This window comes from Taeniopygia guttata, chromosome 8 (genome assembly GCF_048771995.1).
Source record: "Taeniopygia guttata chromosome 8, bTaeGut7.mat, whole genome shotgun sequence".
Classification (NCBI taxonomy): domain Eukaryota; kingdom Metazoa; phylum Chordata; class Aves; order Passeriformes; family Estrildidae; genus Taeniopygia; species Taeniopygia guttata.
This window is the reverse complement of record NC_133033.1, coordinates 6,307,073-6,327,720: the sequence shown is the minus strand read 5'-3', so window position 1 is coordinate 6,327,720 and position 20,648 is coordinate 6,307,073. Positions and strand designations below refer to the sequence as shown.

At 37.8% G+C, this 20,648-nt stretch overlaps 1 protein-coding gene across 1 annotated transcript in view; it reads right to left on the bottom strand.

Moving 5' to 3' along the window:
• Positions 1–20,648, bottom strand: part of FAF1 (Fas associated factor 1) — a 154,081-nt gene that overhangs the window by 18,283 nt on the left and 115,150 nt on the right. Inside the window, exons 15-18 of the mRNA XM_002192970.7 lie at positions 12,802–12,938; positions 10,254–10,342; positions 1,231–1,311; positions 808–885 (exon numbers count right to left, since the gene is read on the bottom strand). Coding sequence (XP_002193006.3) covers positions 808–885; positions 1,231–1,311; positions 10,254–10,342; positions 12,802–12,938 — 385 coding nt within the window. The remainder of the gene's footprint in view (positions 1–807; positions 886–1,230; positions 1,312–10,253; positions 10,343–12,801; positions 12,939–20,648) is intronic.

The window sequence follows — 20,648 nt, the reverse complement described above, 5'->3', positions numbered from 1 at the left end:
TCTCCTGCTGCAGTGGATTCATGTTCAGCTGCTATTAACCTCACAGAATTGCCATCTCACAACCAGTCTAGACCCCGAAAGGGGCTGCAGGAGCCATCTCTGAGAGCCACTGGGACCCTCAGCATTTACCAAATTGAGAGACTACAAAATAACAGTTTGAGGAACACTACTCTTCACAGCTCAGGGTTTCTGTTTCCCTACAGAGGCCTAGAGACATAAAGCATTTGTTTAAACACAATTTTCATTCTAAGGAAGATTTTGTAGAATACTGTTCAGAAATTTTTAAAAGTACCACAAATCTTAATTTCAAAATTTTGGATTTTATTTTCTGGTTTTTTTGTTTTTTTTTTTTTTTTTTTTTTAGGTAAGAGGATTGTCTCCCAAATTAAATTTGGTAACTTGTTTCATCAAAATTGCATGTAGGCTTTGTGCTACTTCTTGGAAAAAAATGAAAGGGCTCCATGTTTTTAAAAAGAGTGGCTGCAGAAAAGAGGTTAGAGCCTCCCAAAGATTCCAGCATTTATGGAGCTCATTTCACAGATCTCCTGTGAGCAGGTCCATCCATCTAATATCTGGCTGTATCTGAGACCCAGATGATAAAACAGAAAAGCTACTAAACAGTGGGTGAAAATTATTTAGCTGCACTTTGTTTCACAGATCTATAGTAAGAAATCAATAATAGTAAATAAAATTGATCACACAAAAAATATGCTTTGAACTGAAGTTGCAGTGTGTGTTGAATGACAGTTTCAGTGCTCAAAAGCTTAATGACTTCATAAGGTTATCAGAAAAGGTAAAACATCTCACCTCACGCTCCTCCTCCTGTTCCTTCCGGATTTGCTCCAGGCGAAACTGCTCTGCCATTTCTCTCTCTTGTGCTTCCCTCTAACAAACACAAAGGGCAATCCCACATCAGTATGTGATAAATACAAATGCAAACAAATTTATCAAAGTTTCCATAGAAATTAATATAAGAGATTAATATTTATTAAGCAATATTTTTCTGCCATTCTTTTCCCAAATTCCATTATTAAATGAAGCCAGGATGGGTGTAATTAAATGATGTAGTCAAGTCTAGTCCTAGTGACTTTATCTGGTGCCACTCTACAACATGGAGGACTTTAGGATCTTGTGTTCAGAGCACAAGTGAAGGCAGCAGTCCCCTGCAGCACAGAGCTCTCCCAAACTCCAAAGGGTTCCCATGCCATGGGTCTCTGCCCCTGCACACACCTTGGCTCTGTCAGCCTCCAGCGAGATGCGGTACGCTTCGTCCTGCTCTCTCTTCACATTTTCTCTGGCTTCACGTTCATCCTAAAGTTTAAAAAAAACCAAAAATCAAATAGTGGAACAGTACGATAAGTACCTTTATGTCCTCAGCACTCTTTAATCCCAGTGACTTCAACATCACCCAGCTACATCTAGGAATAACGCATTCAGATATGTCTCTAGGGTGACTGTGGCTTTAGAAATTCTGACTGCCTGAAGCTTTGATTCATTTGCCAGGTCAGGGAATGTGTCCAGGCCCTGGCCTGGGGGCTGGATGAGGCACTCAGGCTCTGCACTGAGAGCCATGGCAGGCACAGAGACCTGGGGAGGAGCAGCCTCCAGTGGAGGGGTAACTGCAGGGGGGTATGGGCTGGAATTGGGGGGGGATTTCCCTCCTGCACCCAACAGCTTGGATGGTTTTGTAACAGGGAAGTGTGGTTTAGATGCTGAGACTGGATTTTCATTGGCTCTCTACTCAGACTGACAGCGGGTAATGGCTGGTCCTGACAGAGAAAGCCCAATCCCAGGTCCTTCCTGGGTCAAAAACCCCTCAGCAGGGTCCATCCAGGGTCATGACTATCAAACATCATCCAGAAGCCTCAATTCACAGTGCTGAATATTATACAAAGATGGGAAAGTAGCAGTTCCTGCTCTGAAGTATCTCAAATGGACAGATGCAGGCAAGCAAGGAACAGGTTGCCATGCCAGCAAAAAGTATCTTATCAACAATCACAGCACAAAAAAATAAAGGTTTACTAAAAACACACAAATGACAAAGCCATGCATCATCCACACAGTGGAGGATCAAAGGCTGCATATCTCCAAAAGCTGGAATAACTGCACTGGGGTAATGTCAAATAAAGCAAAGTGTATAATCAATAGCTTCATACTCTGCCTCTGAAGCAGAGACAGTGGCTGCTCCCCTGTGCTTACTTGTCTTACATCTCATAATCCCCCCCAGAGCTCTGCAGAGGCAGCACTGGTCCCTACAAAAATCGATAGGATTTAGCTGTGAGACTGCTGGGGGCTCGGCAGGGTCTCCCCTGCAGTTCCCAGTAACACAGCACCTGCACTGGGGCAATCTGTCCCGTGTTTCACAGAAATTAAAGTCTGCTACCTACTGCTTCTTGAAGAATTATGTAATCTTCCCATTCAGCTGCAACATTTATTCCACATAAAAGAATCACTTTGCTAAGTGATCAGTTTTCTCCTTAAAACATCCTTATTTGGAAAAAACTCAATTCTGAATGGTAGGAGCTCATGCTAACTGTAATTATCACAACATACAAACATGTCAAGATGTTCCTTAAAAAAAACCCTCAAATATCTCAGATGCAAACACAGGAGGAAACGACAAACTGCAGGGAAAACTATACAACTTCCACTTGGAAAGTACCAAAATCTTTTCAGAGGAAATTCTTCTTTCTTACAGAAGACAGGACTCATAGTTATTCTACAATCAGCGTGTTTTGAATTTCACTCCAACATTTAGAAACCATCGCTTTATTCAGGAGAACCAAAACACAAGTAGAAGTAATTCTTGCAAAATGCAAAAAAGTACAATAACCTCCAAATAATCTTTCCCCTTCCTAGCTACACTGGACATTGAAAAGAAAAAAAAAATTTTGTGCTATTTATACTGAGACTTTTCATAAACATACTGAAAATTTATCTTATAATAGTGAGAACCAAAATAACCTTTCCAAATTAGCTAACTAAAGGAAGATGACTTCAGGCTATCTGCCAGAGGACAAACCCTTAAAAAATATTTAGAATTATTTCAGATAGAACTTATTCAACTTTCATGTTTTTTGACTCCATGTATCACACCTAAATCCACAATTTGAATTTCAAAGTCCACATAAGTCCAGTAATGCCCAAAAGAACTTTGAAAGATTAGATACAACTCTTGCAACTACAGACTCTTCTCCATCAAAGATTGCTAGCATAGAGTCACTGTAGTTTATAAAAAAATAATAAAAAAAAAATTACTGGTACTATAGATTCTAGAACTAGAACTGAAATATGAATTCCAGGCATTAAAAAAAAGTTAAAATGCTTTCTTCCCTATTCATTGCAGTTATCATCATGCTAGAAGTGGATTATGAAAAAGATGTCAGGAATGTGAAGAATTACCACGCATGACTGCCTGGTCCTCAAAGAAGTATGTGAGCCACATCTAAAAGTAAATGACCATGCCACTGAGCCCTACACCTCATTGAAATAATACTGTTCTTACTGAAACAGACCTTAAAAACAAACCTGGTTTCCAGAGATCTTTGGGTAAGCAACAGATGTAATCCCGGCAATGCCTCTTTGTACCTGCTTCTGTGTTAATACTTCTGCTTGCTAACACTGCTCACACTGAACAGGAACCAACCTCTCCACAGATTTTGGTATTGTCTGGTTCAGAGTTACACCTTCGACAAATTTTAAACATTACACAAAGAAGTTCTCCCTTTTGTAATGCAGCTTCTTATTTTAGTTATCTCTTCCTCTAGAGAAGAATGAGGATGCTTCAGCAGAAAGCAACAAAAGAAAACTCACAGTGGTGACAGGAAAAGTGGAAGAAAATATTTTGCAGAGAATCTTTCACTGCACTAACAAAGAACATGTCAAGAGCAGTCATGCCACTAACAATTAATACAAAACATTCAGAAGTGTTATTCATTAATAAAATTTGAGGCAGGTGACAACTTTCCTGTTAGACCCTACATAAATTGCAGTCACTATTGACTGAACATCATTAAATGCATCTCCACAGTGCTTCTGCAATGAAGGCAGAACTGGCACCTTCCTTATTCAAGAAATCAAAGTATAAGCAGACATGGCTTATCCTGGGTCACTTAAAAAGCCTTCATCAGAAACAGGAGAATTCTACAGCAGTGACTAAAGGCTGGTGTGAATGCAAACCATTCACATCCCAAAGGTCTGGGGCTTGAGACAAGCGGACAACACTCCTTTGCACCTAAAAAGGGGAGAAGTCACAGATTTCTCCTTTCCTGTTTTGACAATGAGACAATGGGAGGACATACATTCAATGAAAGGTTGGAAATCTGAAAAAAATAGCTTCTATTCACAGAATGTATTCTTCAGCTATGACTTTACTTTGCTATTCTGCTTCTTAGAGATGCAGTCAACCCAAAAATATCAAACACTTATGAAATAGCTACAATTGACCATGTAAATCTTCATGGACCCTCTGGTCTATGACCAGTAAACCTTCTCCTGAGGAATATCCAGTGCATCAAGACTAAGAAAAACTCACAGATAAAATTAAGAAATTTACGATAACTCTCTCATATAATTATTTCCTAAATAATTTGTTGAAGTTAATCCTGAAATACCTAGTGATATGCATTATCAGATGATGGACAGAGGATGATGGACAAAGAGGGATTCTTGATTGAATTTAGGATAGTAGATTCTACAAGTTAAAATTATTCCATTTTTTGAATGGGATATCTTGCTGGAAAAGTCAGCATTAGCCCTTCTGGGCTTTTTTTCCTATTTATTATTGTCTCTTCTGAAGATTTAATGATTTAACCCCAGGTTTGCACCTGATTTGTCTCAGAGAGCTGTGTTTTATTATTGCCCACAGCCTTTTGGGACCAGTTCTACAGTGAAGTAAAAGTGGATGAGACAGAACTTGAGAAGATAACCAGGAGCAGAAGGTATTTCTCCGAGGACCAGTGAGGCAAGGGCTATTACAAGAAAGAAAGAAAGAAAAAAGTGTATTTACAAATGCTGAATGCCCATCTGAAAGACAGTTCATTTCACTGAACCACTCCTGAAATTAAAATCTGCAAATGCTTAAGGCTATTCATGGGAGCGTTAAAGAGAAACACCCCTTTGTCCAAACAAACCAGTGCAAGAAAGGCATTAATTTGACTCACTAAGATGACAGACTTGCACATTGTATAACTTAAGCATACATGATGGGGAATATATAGCAGGAAAAAGTGTACACAGAATATGTTGGGTGTATGGGAATGACAAGGACAAAGCAAATGGACATTTTAGTGTGGCAGAACCACAGGAGGAGGCAGGATGGGGCAGGGTGAGGAGCAGAACAGCACAGAACCACCACAGGATCCTGCCTGTCCACACTGAAGGCTGAAAGCTCAGTTCCAGACATGGATTTTTTGGAATTAACTCAAGTGACAAGAAGAAAACCAAACCCATAACTTTCAAGGAGTCCTGCAGTGTTTCCTGTGGGAAAAGAGCCAACCAGTCCTGATACATCTGCCCAGCTGGGCTAAATATTCACTGACTGGAGCCATCAACATGTTATAGCCTAAAAGCCACAGGGACAACATATTTTATCACCCTTCTTTCTTTCTTTCCTCTGCCATTGCCTTGCACTTTGCCAAAGCTCTAACCATTGAACTCTTGAAGGCAGCACTTGCACCCACCGGGGTGTGTGCGGCCAAGTGCTCAATGGGAAGCCCAGTGTTTGGGCTGCTATCATATTACAAACACAAAATCAGAAAATTTCATCAGATAAATTTTGATTACTGTAGTTTAATTAGTTATAACTAGTAATAATTAGTAAATGTGCTAATTAGATTTTTAAGGGGTTAAATCCCAATCTTCGCTAGACGCCTGTCATCACCGTAATGCTTTTGCGCTTTGGAATTTAATGAATTTCGTGTATTCTCATAATCTCTTGTTGTGCAAATACTATACCCCATGATATACATGACAGTGTTAGATGGAACACAGAGTATCCAAGGTTTCAGATGCCTGATTTCTAATGATTTACATCAGAGCTTCAGTCCCCAGCAGAAATTTCAGAGGTCTCTTGCAGAGCTGATGGAAGCACTTCCCCTACATTTGAGCAGTGAGGCAGAAAAGGAGGAAAAGACATGGTGATACCAGGCTTCTCACAGCACAGCTATGAAAATATCACTTGGCCACTAAAGCCTCAAAATGCTCTGGCAGGGAAAAAAGGAAAAAGAATTTAAGATGGTGACTCTGCAGGCCTACAGTTTTCTACAGCTTATCTTCAGTCGGAGTCTGTTTACAGCAGTTTTTCTTTCCAGTTTAAAAATTCTTAAGTATCTCTCCTTTATGCTACAGACCAGTGTGCTGGCAGACATAGTTTAAAGTGAATGAAAGGTTTCTACTGGTATTTGTAAAAATAAGAAGGTCTCTGAAGCAACTGTGGGCATTACAATTCCACCTTGATGTCTAATCCAGAAGCAGGAGTGCCAGGGTTGCATAATGACAAAAATAAACACGATCAGAGACCTACTGTTACTTAAATGTGGACAAGTTGGACCAGCTGTGTAACAGTCATTCCTTCTACAGTAATAAATGTTGACAGCAAAAATAAAAAATGCATTACTGAGGCATCATCAAATGAGCCCTGTCATTACATGGAAACTCCGCCCTGTATAAGCTTGTCAAAAAGTGTTACTGTAATCCTTTGAGAAGCATCCTCCTCAGGCAATGAAGAAAAAATGTTGAGGATCAGCCCAGAACAGGTGTGTTGTGCTGTAATGCCAGGATTTAATCACAGATCTCTTCACATTAGTCTCACAAAGGAACTAACTCATATCTATTTGTGCCCATCACGCCACACTGAGATGATTATTTAACTATCCAGTTAAAGCAAGCAAGCTCACAGGGTGTTTAAAAATGGACATTCCAGGGCGTAGAATATTTTACAACTATTGTTTTGCTAAGTCCAGCACCAGGCACTGACACTTAAGAGGAACTGATACTCAAGAGCAACTGATACTACATGCTCTTTTCAAAGTCAGTGCCCAAAAAATCTCAGTGCACACCTTCATTAACAGTGGCAGAGGCTGGTTATCCCTGTTCTGAGAGACCCTCTCTTGCTTACAGGAGGAACCCCTTGATGACATTTATTCCCTCTGCAAAAACCCCCCTGTCTGAGCAGCAGCTGGGGTGTCAACTCCTGTAGTGGTGACCTGGGGAGCAAACATGGTTAGAAAAAGAAAGTGTGTCCATCAGATGCAGAAAATCATTAGTGCAGCTGCAGAATAACTCTGCATACACAGCGTGAGGTTGGACTGCAGTCCCCAGACCTGACTGCACTGGGAAAGGTGGGGCTGTATCCCGGCCAAGAGGCTTCACTGGTGATGGTCACTGAGCCCACAACTGAATTATCCATTGGCTTCTTATCAGAAGAGCCATGTGAGCACATCAAGTGTGCTGCTAATCCAATTTTGCTGTTTGTGGTTTGTTCTTACAGCAATTTTAGGAGTGAAATTATAAAACAGGCACCTAGACTGTGTATGTACAATGGCACATCAACAGCATGGTCCAAAAGAGGCAGGAGGTTTCCAAAATGTCATCTGGCCAGCACAGCAACAGCTCATGATTGACCCTGAACCTTGGAGAGGCAGGGAAAAGAATAAGACAGCAGGTTGATTTCCCTTGAAGGAAACTTGGGAGAGAAAATAGGTGCAGAAGTTACACACCAGGACAGGGTTACTATGAGCAGACACGTGCATTCCAATGTTTTTAAGGTATTTATTTGGAGATTATGTAAGAGTACAACGCACAAATCTAAAAATTAAATCCAAGTGCTAGTTAAGGGAAGGTATTTTAGCACTTGACACTAAAAAAATGTGCAAGAGATTTGCCCCATTAAAATCTTATGAGGCTAAACTGGTAAATTTTACCAATACATGGATACAAAAGCACAAGATTTAGCTAAGCATACTATTATTACCAGCAGCTAATGAGGTGGCTCACTCAGGTGAGTTAAGTAGAGCATCCCACCTTTACCCCAGCAGATGCCCAGGGACAGGAGCTGCCTGTAGCTACAGCCAGCATCAGCTGAACACCTGGACCAGCAGCTGGAGTGTACCAGTCCTCCTGTCCCAAATAACCATCAGAGGGCACTGCAAAACACACTGTGCCAAACAGGATTATGCAATGGCTGTGCTGGAAGCTTTCAAGTGCATGAGAATTTCAGCTGCATAAACTCACTCATTACTGACTTCATGTGCATTTACAAATGTTTCCAGTTCTGGTTCTTTCTCACATACACTTCTGTTTAAAGCAATGCTACACCGATGACTCTTTTTAAAGCACAAAAGAATTTTCTGCTTATCTTCTTGTGGTTTTACAATGACTTAGAGTTGCTACTAAGAAAACAGTAACAGAAACCGGACTCTGTATCCTGTTTGCTATTGTAATATTTGGGAAAAAATTGCACCAACTGCAGTAAGATCTTAAAAAAGAAAAGGCGTTGATGTTTGAACACTTGAAGTTGTCAAGTACAAGGCTTATGAGAAAGATACATGTTACGTAGCTAACCACAAAAAGGCAGTATTTTGTTTTCAGGCTGAAGCCCTCTATTGAGTAAAGACTGCTTGTCAAATACTCCCTCTCTGGAATAGTAATTTCATAAAGCAAGGTTGTTTTTTGTTTTGAAAACTTCCTGCTTCAAAGGCAAAGTGTCTGAGATCACCTTTTCATGGTGCTTGTAATGAGTGGAGCCAAGATGTAAGTAAATATCCTACTTGTGTATAGAAACCATAGTGTCTGGAAAGCTGCCCCCAAAGTTTATGAAATTTTCCATCACTTTTCTGAATGTCAAAGTGTGTTAGAAAAAGCTCCTGTTGGGGAAGAAATGTCATCAGTGCTTTCAGTGACAGAAAAACAAAAGACTACAGAAGACTTGGACAAAGGTAGATTTTGGAGAAATGTATAAAAATTTTCCATTCTCCCTAGTTAGGTAGAGCACTTGGAGAAAGAAGTCAGGAGACAACAAACCCATGTGGGGACTGGACTGTCACTGTCACTGCTCTTGGCTGTCCAGGGAAGGACAAAGAGCAGCCCAGGACAGGAGCCAGTTCCTGGTTCTGGGTCCAGTCTGGTGTCCTGCTCCTCACTCTGCTCCAATCCTATCACTTCTAATTTCTTCTCCTATCCCTTGTTTGCTCTTATCTCTCTGAATTTATATGCCTCTGTTTCCCTCTGTTTTCTTCCTTTTTATCAGCTTTTATAGTTTTTAATTCTGAAACTCTCTTGGAACTCATCTGTGATGCAAATTTCACCCTCTTTCTAAAACATTAAAAAAACTCCCAAAGTCAAGACACTCCTGTTAAAATGCAATTAAAAATCAGTTATATTGTGCCTTGGATTTTTGCTGTAACCCTCATATTTAAATGTGTGTTCAGTATTAACAAAATTGAAGTCAATTTCTTTACCAATGAATTACAGGTAGTATAAATAAAGAAGAAAAAGTGAATGACACATATTGTGCAGATAATGTGCCATCATATTTATAGTCAGTAAATCTGGTACTAATGAGATACAAGATTTAAATGTGAAGAATGTGTTTCGTGAATTATTGTCAATCAATGTCTATACAACAGGATAAAGAATAATCTTGAATGGCAACACACCTATTATTATAAATTCCTAAGAACTTCACTACTTAAAAATGTCACTCTTAATTTACAGAGTAACAGATAAAGATCTTTCAGCTGTGTAACTCACTTTGTCTGCTTCTGTGTAATTGAAACACTGGTTCTGAGAAGTTTTGTCATCATTTATGCATTCTGCATCATTCTGAGTTGTGGCTCAGTACTGGTGTACTGGTTAAAGTTGGTTTCAGCCCCCTTCTAAACAGACACATTTAAGATATATTAATCTACTTTTGTTTTCTACCTATGACTTGGAGCTGGTCAGTGGCAAAAAATATGATAATTTCCCTTGCATATTAAGCATATAGAGCACATTAAGCTCTATAATATCACTATAATGCACTATGTGACTATGTTCAGAAAAAGAAAAGACACTGAAAATGACAAGACCAAAAAGGAGGAGTTCCAAGAGACCCAAATACACAAAGGAGACTTTATCTTTTTAATTTCTGACAGTGGAAGAGACACTAAAACAAATCATACCCGACTCCTCTGGCTAAAGAAACATCTGGTTAATTGACATCCCCAGTGATTAGTGGAAGCCAGGAGGTATCTGCAGCCACTTTCAGTGCTCACCTCATCCTTTATGTCTTCCTGCTGCTGGGCACTGAAGATCTCCATCGCAGCCATCAGCCTCATCATCAGCTCATCCACTGTTGTGTTACCTAGCAACAAAGGAAGATAGCTGAACTTCACTTCATTAAAGTTATTAAACAAAAAAGAAGTAATTTTAGAATTAATCCATAAGAAACAGCCAGACTAAAAAAAAAAAAAAAAGAAGACAAGAGTAGAAAATGCAAATATCTCAGTAGAATGCTTTCAGTTCACCTTTTTACTGAAAATTCAGAATTATTTTTACAAAGGTTGATCACAGGTTAAGATTTCAGGTGGTGCAAATCTGAACAATTGCTTTTATGCTTGCATAAATTAACTCTATTTTGTCTTTTAGTCACTGATAGGCAAGCAGTAGATCTGGGATTCCCTTATGTAAAATTGATTTTACAGATTTAGAATTCCCAGAGAGACCAAAGCAACTGCTCAGTCAGGCAACACATGGTAGGATGTTGGCAGCAGCATCCAAGTGGATTGGTTTAAAACAATGGAAAACCCACAATACAATGATTGAATGGATATGACGAAATATAACCACATTTTATTTGCATATAACTAGTAATAAAATTTCAAATACTGTATTTTCTTCAGTCTATCTACTTCTCAAAAAACTTGCAAAGCTACTGAAGTGAAAAATTCTGTCATCCATGTGTGTATCATGAAATACAACACATACATAGGGAAACAGATACCTCCCCATCTTTTCCTTCCAGCATGCCCCCAGTCTCCATTAAGAGAGAAAGATAATTTCCTGCTAAGATGCATTCTTTGGTGTCTCTTTCTAAACTGAAGACTAGACTACCCATAAAAGCCACTTGTCATAGTAGTTGAAAGGTCTTAAACCATGAGAAATGGTCAAAAACTATGAAGTCTTAACATCTGCCAGGCTAAACAGCTGTTAGGCCCCAGCAGAACAAGTACCACTAAAGAAAACAAGACTGTCCCCATAGTTTCCCACCCCAGGAAAAAAATAAAATTCAAAAGCAAACTAAGACAGTCTGCATTTCAATAAACGCCACCAGGGTCTTAGGTTTCTATATAGTTGTATCTCTTCTGTCAACATGCCTTCTCACCCAGCCCTGAAAGGCCCTCATTGTTCCCATTTCTAACATTTGCTACCTTAGCAGAAAATGTTATCCCACATGCTACAACATGCAGGATTTCAGAGACTACCATTCATTGAGGCAGTATTGTTAAAAGATACCAGTGTCCCCATTCCTGGGAAAATAACAAGCACAGATTGTGTGATTTTTGTTAAAGGATGAATTTAAGTAAGGCTACAATAGGTGATTGTTTTAGTTTAGTTCAAAAGATCACAGAAAACCTGACAAATCATTAAAACTTAACACATATAATTAAATAATCTGGATTATTTTTAATATAAAGCTGCATTGTATTATGACTTTGAATTGTTGCTAAAGCTGTTAAGTAATTTAAGTCAGTAGCACCACTGACATCAGCGGGATGGCAAAGGTTCTGAACTGTACTGCAGAGTCAGAAAACTGACCTATTTGTAAGGCTATTCCTATGAAATAACCTAAGAAACCTATGAAATAGGTTTTATAAGTTACAGGCATTCATACCATGAATTAGTGTTGTGCTGTACCTTGCACCAAGGAGACAAAATCCATGCAAAAATTAACCATTTTGTCCACAGGAAGGAACACTGCAGATTCCTCAAGAAATTATTAATCCCAGATGCATAAAGAAACACTAATGCTTGTCTGCAAAAGGCAGCATTTCCTGAGGCTGAACTACCTCAGGAAAATGAGATTACAATAAAGATTGCCAGACATAAGCAATAAAAAAATGAGGACATAGTGTCATGAAGGCAAACTTGTGGAGAAAGCAGAAGAAATGGGAGGCAGCCATTCTTTGATGTGCTCTAATTTGAAGAGTTACTGAGAACAGCAGTCAGAGGGCAACACTCCACATCTAAGTCATCTTGTTGTCAGTGAAATCAGAGGAATGGTTACACCAGAAAGAACTGCTCATGTAAACCAGAAAGCTTCATTTATGTGAGATTATATTAGGAACTTCAATCTTGACCTGATGTGGGGGTCTTGATGCTGCAGGCAGGTCTGAAAAAGCAACTCATGTCCAAATATTAGCAAGAGGAGCCCAGGTATTAACAATGAACTACACACAAAGAACCAAATGCATTCTGGCATTATGCAAAAATTGTAGCCAAGATCTTTTGGAAATCAAGAATGTATCAGGATATAAATTTGGAAAACTAAGTGTAGCTCCTTATTTAGGTAGCTTCCACTCAAAAAAAAAAAAAAAAAAAAAAAAACATAAACTACAATTCTACTACAGTTATGGCAACCCAATTTCTAACACCATGTTATTTAATACATTTATGAGTAGTAGATAATTATACCCTGGCAATTTAAAGTGTGTTTTGTGTAATAAATTAATATTCTGGACATCTTAAAAGAGAAACAGCAAAGACCTCTTATAACAGTTTCAATACTCACATAAGGAATACCTGTATTATAAAGAACTGTACCTTGTATTACATTCAACACTTCATTAGATGATCGTTTTCCCATTATAATAAGGAAAAGTGGAAACTGATCTGTCTTCTGAGTTCGAATGGTTTGGGCTACAACACTCCCAAAATGTCTAGTGCACATCGTCAGAAACCTTGTGGGGGAGAAATAAATAGTTAACATTGTAGAGGATTTTCTGAAGTTAAGTTTAAAAAAATAATTATGCTAAATTTAGCAGTTAACTGCATGTTACCTACTCTTTAACACAGTCTGCATTCAGTTGTAGAGCCCTTTATCTCTTTTTATCACTAAGTTATTATAATATTTACAAACATGGCAGAGTCCAGGTTATCTAAATCAAAACAATTAACAATTGCTTGAGAGAGTGATTTATTTCATGGAGAATTCGATTTCCTGTTACACTATGTGAAGACTATAATTCAAAACTACTCCCCAAAATAACAATGCTGAATCAATTGTTTAAAACTTCTAAAGAGAAACTAAGTAGAGCAACAATCTAAAAAACATGGTGAAGTATAAAAATAGTAAATTTCATACAAAAGCATAATTTAATAATGAAAGATCAAGAAATTGGTTTCATCAGTCACAGAATTAAAACATGGTACTTCAGAATTGTATTTTCTTTTGTACTAGTGCCCTGCCAGTGACACACTTAGCAGTGTGGTCTAAAAAACAATAATTCTAAGCTTTTGACCAAAAAAAACTCGTAGATATTAGCATACAGAAGTCTAACATTAGTATTCTTAACACGATCTTGAATAAATGAAAAAACTGATAAAGCTTTTCTCTTCCATTAAAGGACTGTTTGAAATTAGCATTTCTTTCAAGAGAAAAGGGTAGCTTATGATATGTTTTCAGATCTGATGGTAAAAAGTAAATGTCATAATAATAATGAATTATGAAAGACCAAATGCAAATATAGAATGCTTTAATAAGATCCAATTTAATAAAGTCTGTAAAAATAATGGACTTTTAATAACACGGGTCACAAAAGGCAAAACAGTGGAAATTCTGAGGACTAGCCACTGGTACAGGCTTATTAATTCTTAATTATGTTCATGAAAGGCAACTTAAATCATGTGTTTTCTTATGCCTTATGATAATATTTTAGGTAACAACTACTCTGAAATGTATGCTCTAACTGAAGAGCAAAGTCCCATTGTCACATGCATTAGAAGCCAAATCTATTTGAAAAGACAAACTGCATTAAAATGTCAAGTGCTCCAAGTAATTTCTTCTCTAAGATACTGAAAAGATTCAAAATTGTGATTTTTCAAATCAATATATATATTGTATCCAATAAAATGGCTAAAAATTGATAAATCTGAGAAGTACAGCATTGGGCTTATTTGAGGCCCCTGGAGTACTAAAAAAAAAAAACTCTCCTTACAGAGAATTTGTCTATGGCTGTAGTTGGGTGGAAGGCAATGGGTAGGGGTGGCAATCAAGTATTTCAAAGCCATAAGTGTTACTCCCTGATTCTCTGTATTTTTCAACTCAGAACAATCAGACACAAAGAAGACATCAAAAAGCTGAACAAACTCTGCTATATCAGAAATAGCGACACAGACACGTAACATCTGGTAAGGATAAAACAGCATCTGTAAAGTCTGGACATATCAACTCTTCAGATAAATAATGGCTTTTGATGTTTTCCTTTCAAGGTGGGAACAGGTAAGTGAAATGTTTGCCTCACAGCAGTCAGTGGTGATCCTCCAAAGCAAAATTACTTACGTGAGTTCAAGGTTTCACTCCTGGAAGCAATAAAGACAGTGGACAATTGAACTGAATTCCTAAACTTGTGTATTAAAACTGTCTAACAGCCTTCAACACAGCACAGAAGAAAAGCACTCAAGTTTCATGGAAAATCAAAATATTTAACTGGAAGTGAAGAAGTGCTGTAGAGAACAATGTGAGAAAGAACAAAACTAAAGAGACTCCTACAGTCCTAATTGTACTAGTCAAAGGTGCTGGTTTATTTTTTTTTTTATTTTTTATTTTTGTATTTAGTCAACAAATAACTCAGTCCCAAATTAGGCTTTTACAGGTATAGGTTTTGCATGCAGTGAATTCTGAATGAAGAATATTTTTTTCCTTCTTTTCTGCCTTTCCTGATTTTGTATTTTTAGACCTTTTTACTTTCAGATTCATAGCCAGAAAAAAGGGATCCCCTTTTTTTCTCTAAAAAATCCCCTCTGTGCTAATATTTACTGTTAGAAGTGAGCAAGACCAAAACAACTTGGTGCAATAAGCAGTATCTTACTCTGTACATCATTTATAAGGGATTTTCTTACTTTCATCTAAACAGAAGTGTGCCAGGTCTCTCAGTGGCATCTCCAGAGCTGCCAAAAAAAGTGCCTGTGGAGTCCATCAAAGAGACAGATGTCCCTCCAGGGAAAAGGGTTTTCCACAGCATTGGATTACTGTGATCTCCCACCAACAGTGGAAACAGAGGAATGCTGCCAGAAAGGAAGGGCAAACAGCATCCTACTAGTCCTTTTATTTTGAAATTACAAAAATATTCAAGGAGGGAGCAGGAGAAAGGCAAAAAAAGCATTTTATAAAGTAAAAATCCATTAAAAAATAATCTCAAAAGTTACAAGAAAAAAGATCATCAAGAAAAGTACCAGTTCTGGCAAGCAGCACCATTTCTTTCATGACTCAGTAGCAATGAAACCAGCAGTTACAGCTACAGAATAAACATGGACACTGACCATGGCTTGACAAATACAGAAACAAGCTAAAAAAATGTAGAAACTATTGAAGTTTTTTAATAGATTGAACTATGATTAGACATAGTTCACTTTATAGTTAGAAGTGGCACTAGGGAAAAATTATTCTGGTGTCATGTTGACTGGGGGAGTTGCTGATGCCTGCACAGTAATTATCCCCCCACATGCACCTTGAGACAACCTGTGCGAGGAGTTATCATCTTTGTAGCTCATGAGTTTTCCAAAGAAGAATGTTATAATTTCCTACCAGCTAATATGTGAGGCTTTATATTAAAATACACTCCTGGCATATATTTTTGTATTGATTTTAAAATAATTTTTATTAATGTAGTAACTTACTTAATATTACTTTAAAATAAGGTCCTGGAATGCAATTATGACAAAATAATAGCTTTAAGAATTTACTAAAAAAACTTTTATATCTTACTGAGTCTCAAACCCAAAGGAAATACTTATTACAACTTAAGTCTCAAGCCTGTAGTCTATCATAGCTTCTGATCTCAAATATGCTATGTAGCACTCTTTAGATGCTGGGATTTAGCTGCTGGGATTTAGCAATAATTCGTTTCTGTGAAAATGTGCAGCTTTTAATTTTTAATAACAAAATTGGGCACTTCTGGCCAAAGTGCTGGTCATCAAAAGTGTTGATCTCAGAGCTCAACATTATTTGATATCTGGAAAAAAGCTATGGTGGTAAATACTTTGGAAAAAGGTCAATATTCCTTTAGTATTTCAATTTAAACAATTTGGTAAGTTAGGAACATCTCTGGTGCCCAGTTCCTGAAAGGGACAAGGCAGAGGCACGGTCTGGCTTCGAACAGTCGTGCTGTATTTTCCAAAACTTCTTTAAAGCCACTCCTACTCCTGCCTAGTAGAGACAAAAATCTACAAAGAAATGAAGAACTGGAGAGGAGTTAAAGGAAGAACTTAGGGAAGAACTGAGGATTCTAAGCAATGAGAGTTCTCTGCATCTCCTTTAAAAACCACAGCACAATGCAGCACTTCTGCCTGCTGCCCTTGGCCTTGATGCAGCAGGACTCCAGAGGAGCAGAGGAATTCAGTTTCCCTTGTCTTTCCATGCAGAAAAGTGCCATCAGCATGGCCCTGAGAGACATGGACACCACCCACCAGTCCCACTGAAACCAAATACTGACCACTCAGTGCCTGTCCTCCTTCTGATCCCCAGTGTCCTGATGTACAACCTGAGAGGATGAATAGCTCTCCATATATCCCCAAATTAATCTACTTTCTCAAGGCATCATGAATAAATCTCAAGCAGTCAACACAGTGGTAGAAAGAGCAACTAAACCTAAAATGTTAACTGTAGCTGGTTTATGTTAGCCAAGTAGCCCTGCAGAAGAAAACCAAGTCAGAGCAGGTTGCATCTTGCACACTGTAGTGTGTTCCTGGAATGTGCAGAGGGACACTTGGAGCTATATTTTGAATGTTTTTTGTATGTTAAAAAATAAAAAAATTGCAAGCTCTCATTGGCTTTTGCTTTTCTTACCCTCTCCCCAGCACCTTAATGTTATTTAACAATTGTATTAGCAAATGTCTAGTGCACTCAAGGTCAAATTCTCTTCCATAAAGAGAGAACTCAGTTCTCAAATATATGGAAAAATGCATTAAACTAAATACTAAAACATTCATAGTATTTTAGATCTTCATAATATTCATAGTATTTTAGATTTTTTTTACTTTCTGTGTCAGTAGAAGTAACAAAAATCTGGTTATTTGTTACAGTCTTACTCATATAAATTCCTGAATTTATTTTTTATTTTTCTGCACCTAAGTGAACTTTTGAAAAGTTTCCTCCTACAATGAGGCCTTTGGCACATGGTGCCCACCATACTTCTTGGAAAGAATTTTTTAACAGAACAGAAAAGGCTGCACTGGAGATGTTTTTGCTTTATGTTCTTAGCATAAAGTACTCCTCAAAAAGCAGCAGCATCAGCAAATCTGACAATCTCTTCTAAAATACCTATTCCCTTTCAGAACACAAAGAGAATGACTTTGGACCAAAAAAAGTGTGATTTATTTATGACTAGATAATTCCCAAAGCCTTTCACATTTCAGAAATGGGTTTGGAAAAAAAGTAACTTCTTTGTGGAGCATGAAGAAAACAATTATGAATATTAAATATGCAAGGTTTCTGATTATTTTTAATCATAATTATATAATGTGCAAAGTCAACATAAGACTCATTAAAATGTTAATGTAAAAATAACATTTTTGTATTAGGTATTTACATTTTTAAAAGAGTAAAAGCTGAGATCCTGAATTGGCATATTAAAATAATCTTGCTCTCCATAATACAGAGTGACTGCCTTACCCACATCGGTAGGGTCATAAACACAAGGAGCAGCAGACACAAGGCACGTTTTAAAGATGTATACAGAAGCCTAAATCAAATTCTGTGGGTATCACCTTCAGGATCCACATGCTAAACACCAGATTCAGATGTTAAAAAGCATTATTGTATCCACTTTATACAGAAGTAAAGCCTACATGAGTAGGTTATCTATCTCTTCCTAAAACATGGAAGATCTGACTCCCACCCTGAAAGGTTCAACCAAATTAAATAAACACATCACAACCCCATTCAGTCTCAACCACAGCCCTCTAGAAACCCTTTAGTCCATCCTTGGATACCAGGCAAAGTCACTGGTGAAAGTATAAATAAAATATACCTCGACCCCTTGCGAGAACCCTACACAAAGAATGGAACACACAAGGGCACTTTCACCATCACCTATTACATACTGTGTGATTTCCTAAGGAACGTTCAAGGCTTGCCACAGGTAGATTTAATATATGCATTTAATAATAGTGTAGATAAGAACAGACTGTGTTTAGTTACTTTACAGATGCTGGCTAAGTGAGAGAAGCTACAAGCACATCTGAAGTCAGAGAATTCAGATTAATCTTCACAACTCAAAGAATCATCCTGACAAGTAAAATACAATTCTGTAAGGTCAATGAGAGTCTCCAAACTGGAGGAAAGATTGCACAAATACAACAAAAGAAACAGGTAATAACAGAATACAACCAGATTCTTCCTCAAAACAGTCCAACAAATCTGTCTTGACCACCTGTTCTTCTGCCTTCACCTCTTTTGCACAGGACAAAAAAAATTTATTTTTCACCTTTTCTGTTCAACAAGCTTAAGCAACTAGGTTGTAGTTTGAGTACAGTGGGATAGAACATTCTGAGATTTTGTTTTAGGGTGGGGACTTAAAACCTATTCTTACAAATCTATCAGTTTAATTCCTTGGGTTTAATAACCATTTTTCTCAAATGACCTTAAAACATTGCTAAAAGCATATAAACTGATGCACTGAAAATCTTGATAATATCAGAGAGGTTGCTTTCTATTTATAGTTGGCTATTATAGACATCCATATCTTCCTAATCACGACCAGAACAAAATGCATTCTCTGCTGATTTTTAGTTTTCCAAATTTGGACATTTTTAGATTACTAACATGAAATTACCTTGAAGCACATAAATATTTAAGCAGGGATAGTTTACCTTTTCTGGTGGGTGTATAATAAACAGTTTAACCATCATCTATATACAGGCTGTTTTGTTCTCCATCTAAAGAGACAATCACCTTTTATCCTTTTCCTTTTTTCCCTTCGTTTCAGTGCTATTAGGAAACTATTCACAAGTGCAACCCTGAACAATACTATGCAGTAATTATGACTAAATGACAAAGAGATGCGAACAATTACCGAGTCCATTTTGAAACCCTACCCTAATAAAGTCATTAGATGCTGCCCTTGCCATGAGCCTTCTAAAAGCTTCTGAAGTTACAAGAACACACGGCATTGTTCAGTAGGACAATTGCTGCTGGCAGAATGCAAACCTTGAGTTAAACCATGCTGCAAATTGATCTTGACATTCTGTTAAGACCGCCACTAAAATCAAAAGCAAAGGAGAAAAGGAGAAAATGAGCGGGTGGGATGTAATCATGGAACAGAAGGGTTCCCTCCTCACCTTCTTTCCTCTTCCTCCTCAAAACAAACCATACAGAAAATGACAAACTCGCCTGGTGTTTGAGAACCTTTATTTTTAAAACATTAATTAGACTTCTGACCTGTTTTTATTGACTGGCACTGTATTGCTATTAAAGTAAATTAAATAAAAAAATGCAGGATACAATAGAAAAGGTTTTCACACTGCTCTGTGAAACCTGTTAAGGATTTAGTGCCTAAAGAACACGTCCAACAGTTTTGCAAGCAACATATACAGAATCCATGGTCACTCCTGAAGAGGCAGTGAGAAATTAACTCACCTCCCCCTGCTCTCACAGACCCCACACCTGCAATATATTTGCTGAAGGATCAAATGGGATTGGGGAGCTGGAGTAATATGGTCAACTGGTCTTCATCCAGGCATGCATCATTCAGTAGGTTAGAATTAAGGGTCAGCAACTGTGAATATGGCTAATCACTTGATGAGGGAAATTGCAGGTGAAGACAACCTGCTGCTGAGAAGCACTTTAGTGAATTAACTCTTTCCTAAGCTTAACAAAGTGAAAAACTATCATTTAAACATTATAACTAACAAATACCTGTCATCAGAGAAAAATTGGCAACACCTTGAAATACGGTGCCCAAGGGCAATGATATCAAAAGCTAAAAAGCTGCTACAGATTTTTGAGTTGCTGTCTTATGGTTTTGGCTTTGCTTAACAAACACCATGTGTGCTGGAAAGCTCTTAATATTATGCATTATCAGTGTTTGTAAATGCTGTGTGTACCAATATAAGGTATGTGTGCATGTGTGTAGATATATACATATATATATATATATATATATATATATATATATATATATATACATCTTTCCTGGATACCAATATATTAATGCCCATTAACAAATTAACAAAACCAGTTAGGCATGTGTTTGCACAAACATACACAACTCTCATGCACATAATTGTATGAGAACAATGGTATTGACTCAACTCTTTGAAGTAAAAACTGCCAGAACTAGAGCTGCTCATGTGTGGCTCTCCTGCTTATCCATCCCAGAATCCCTCTGGAAAGCTGAGGAATTGCCCAGCCCAAGTGATGGCTCATTGCAGGTGTGTGTTGCACTGGGCCA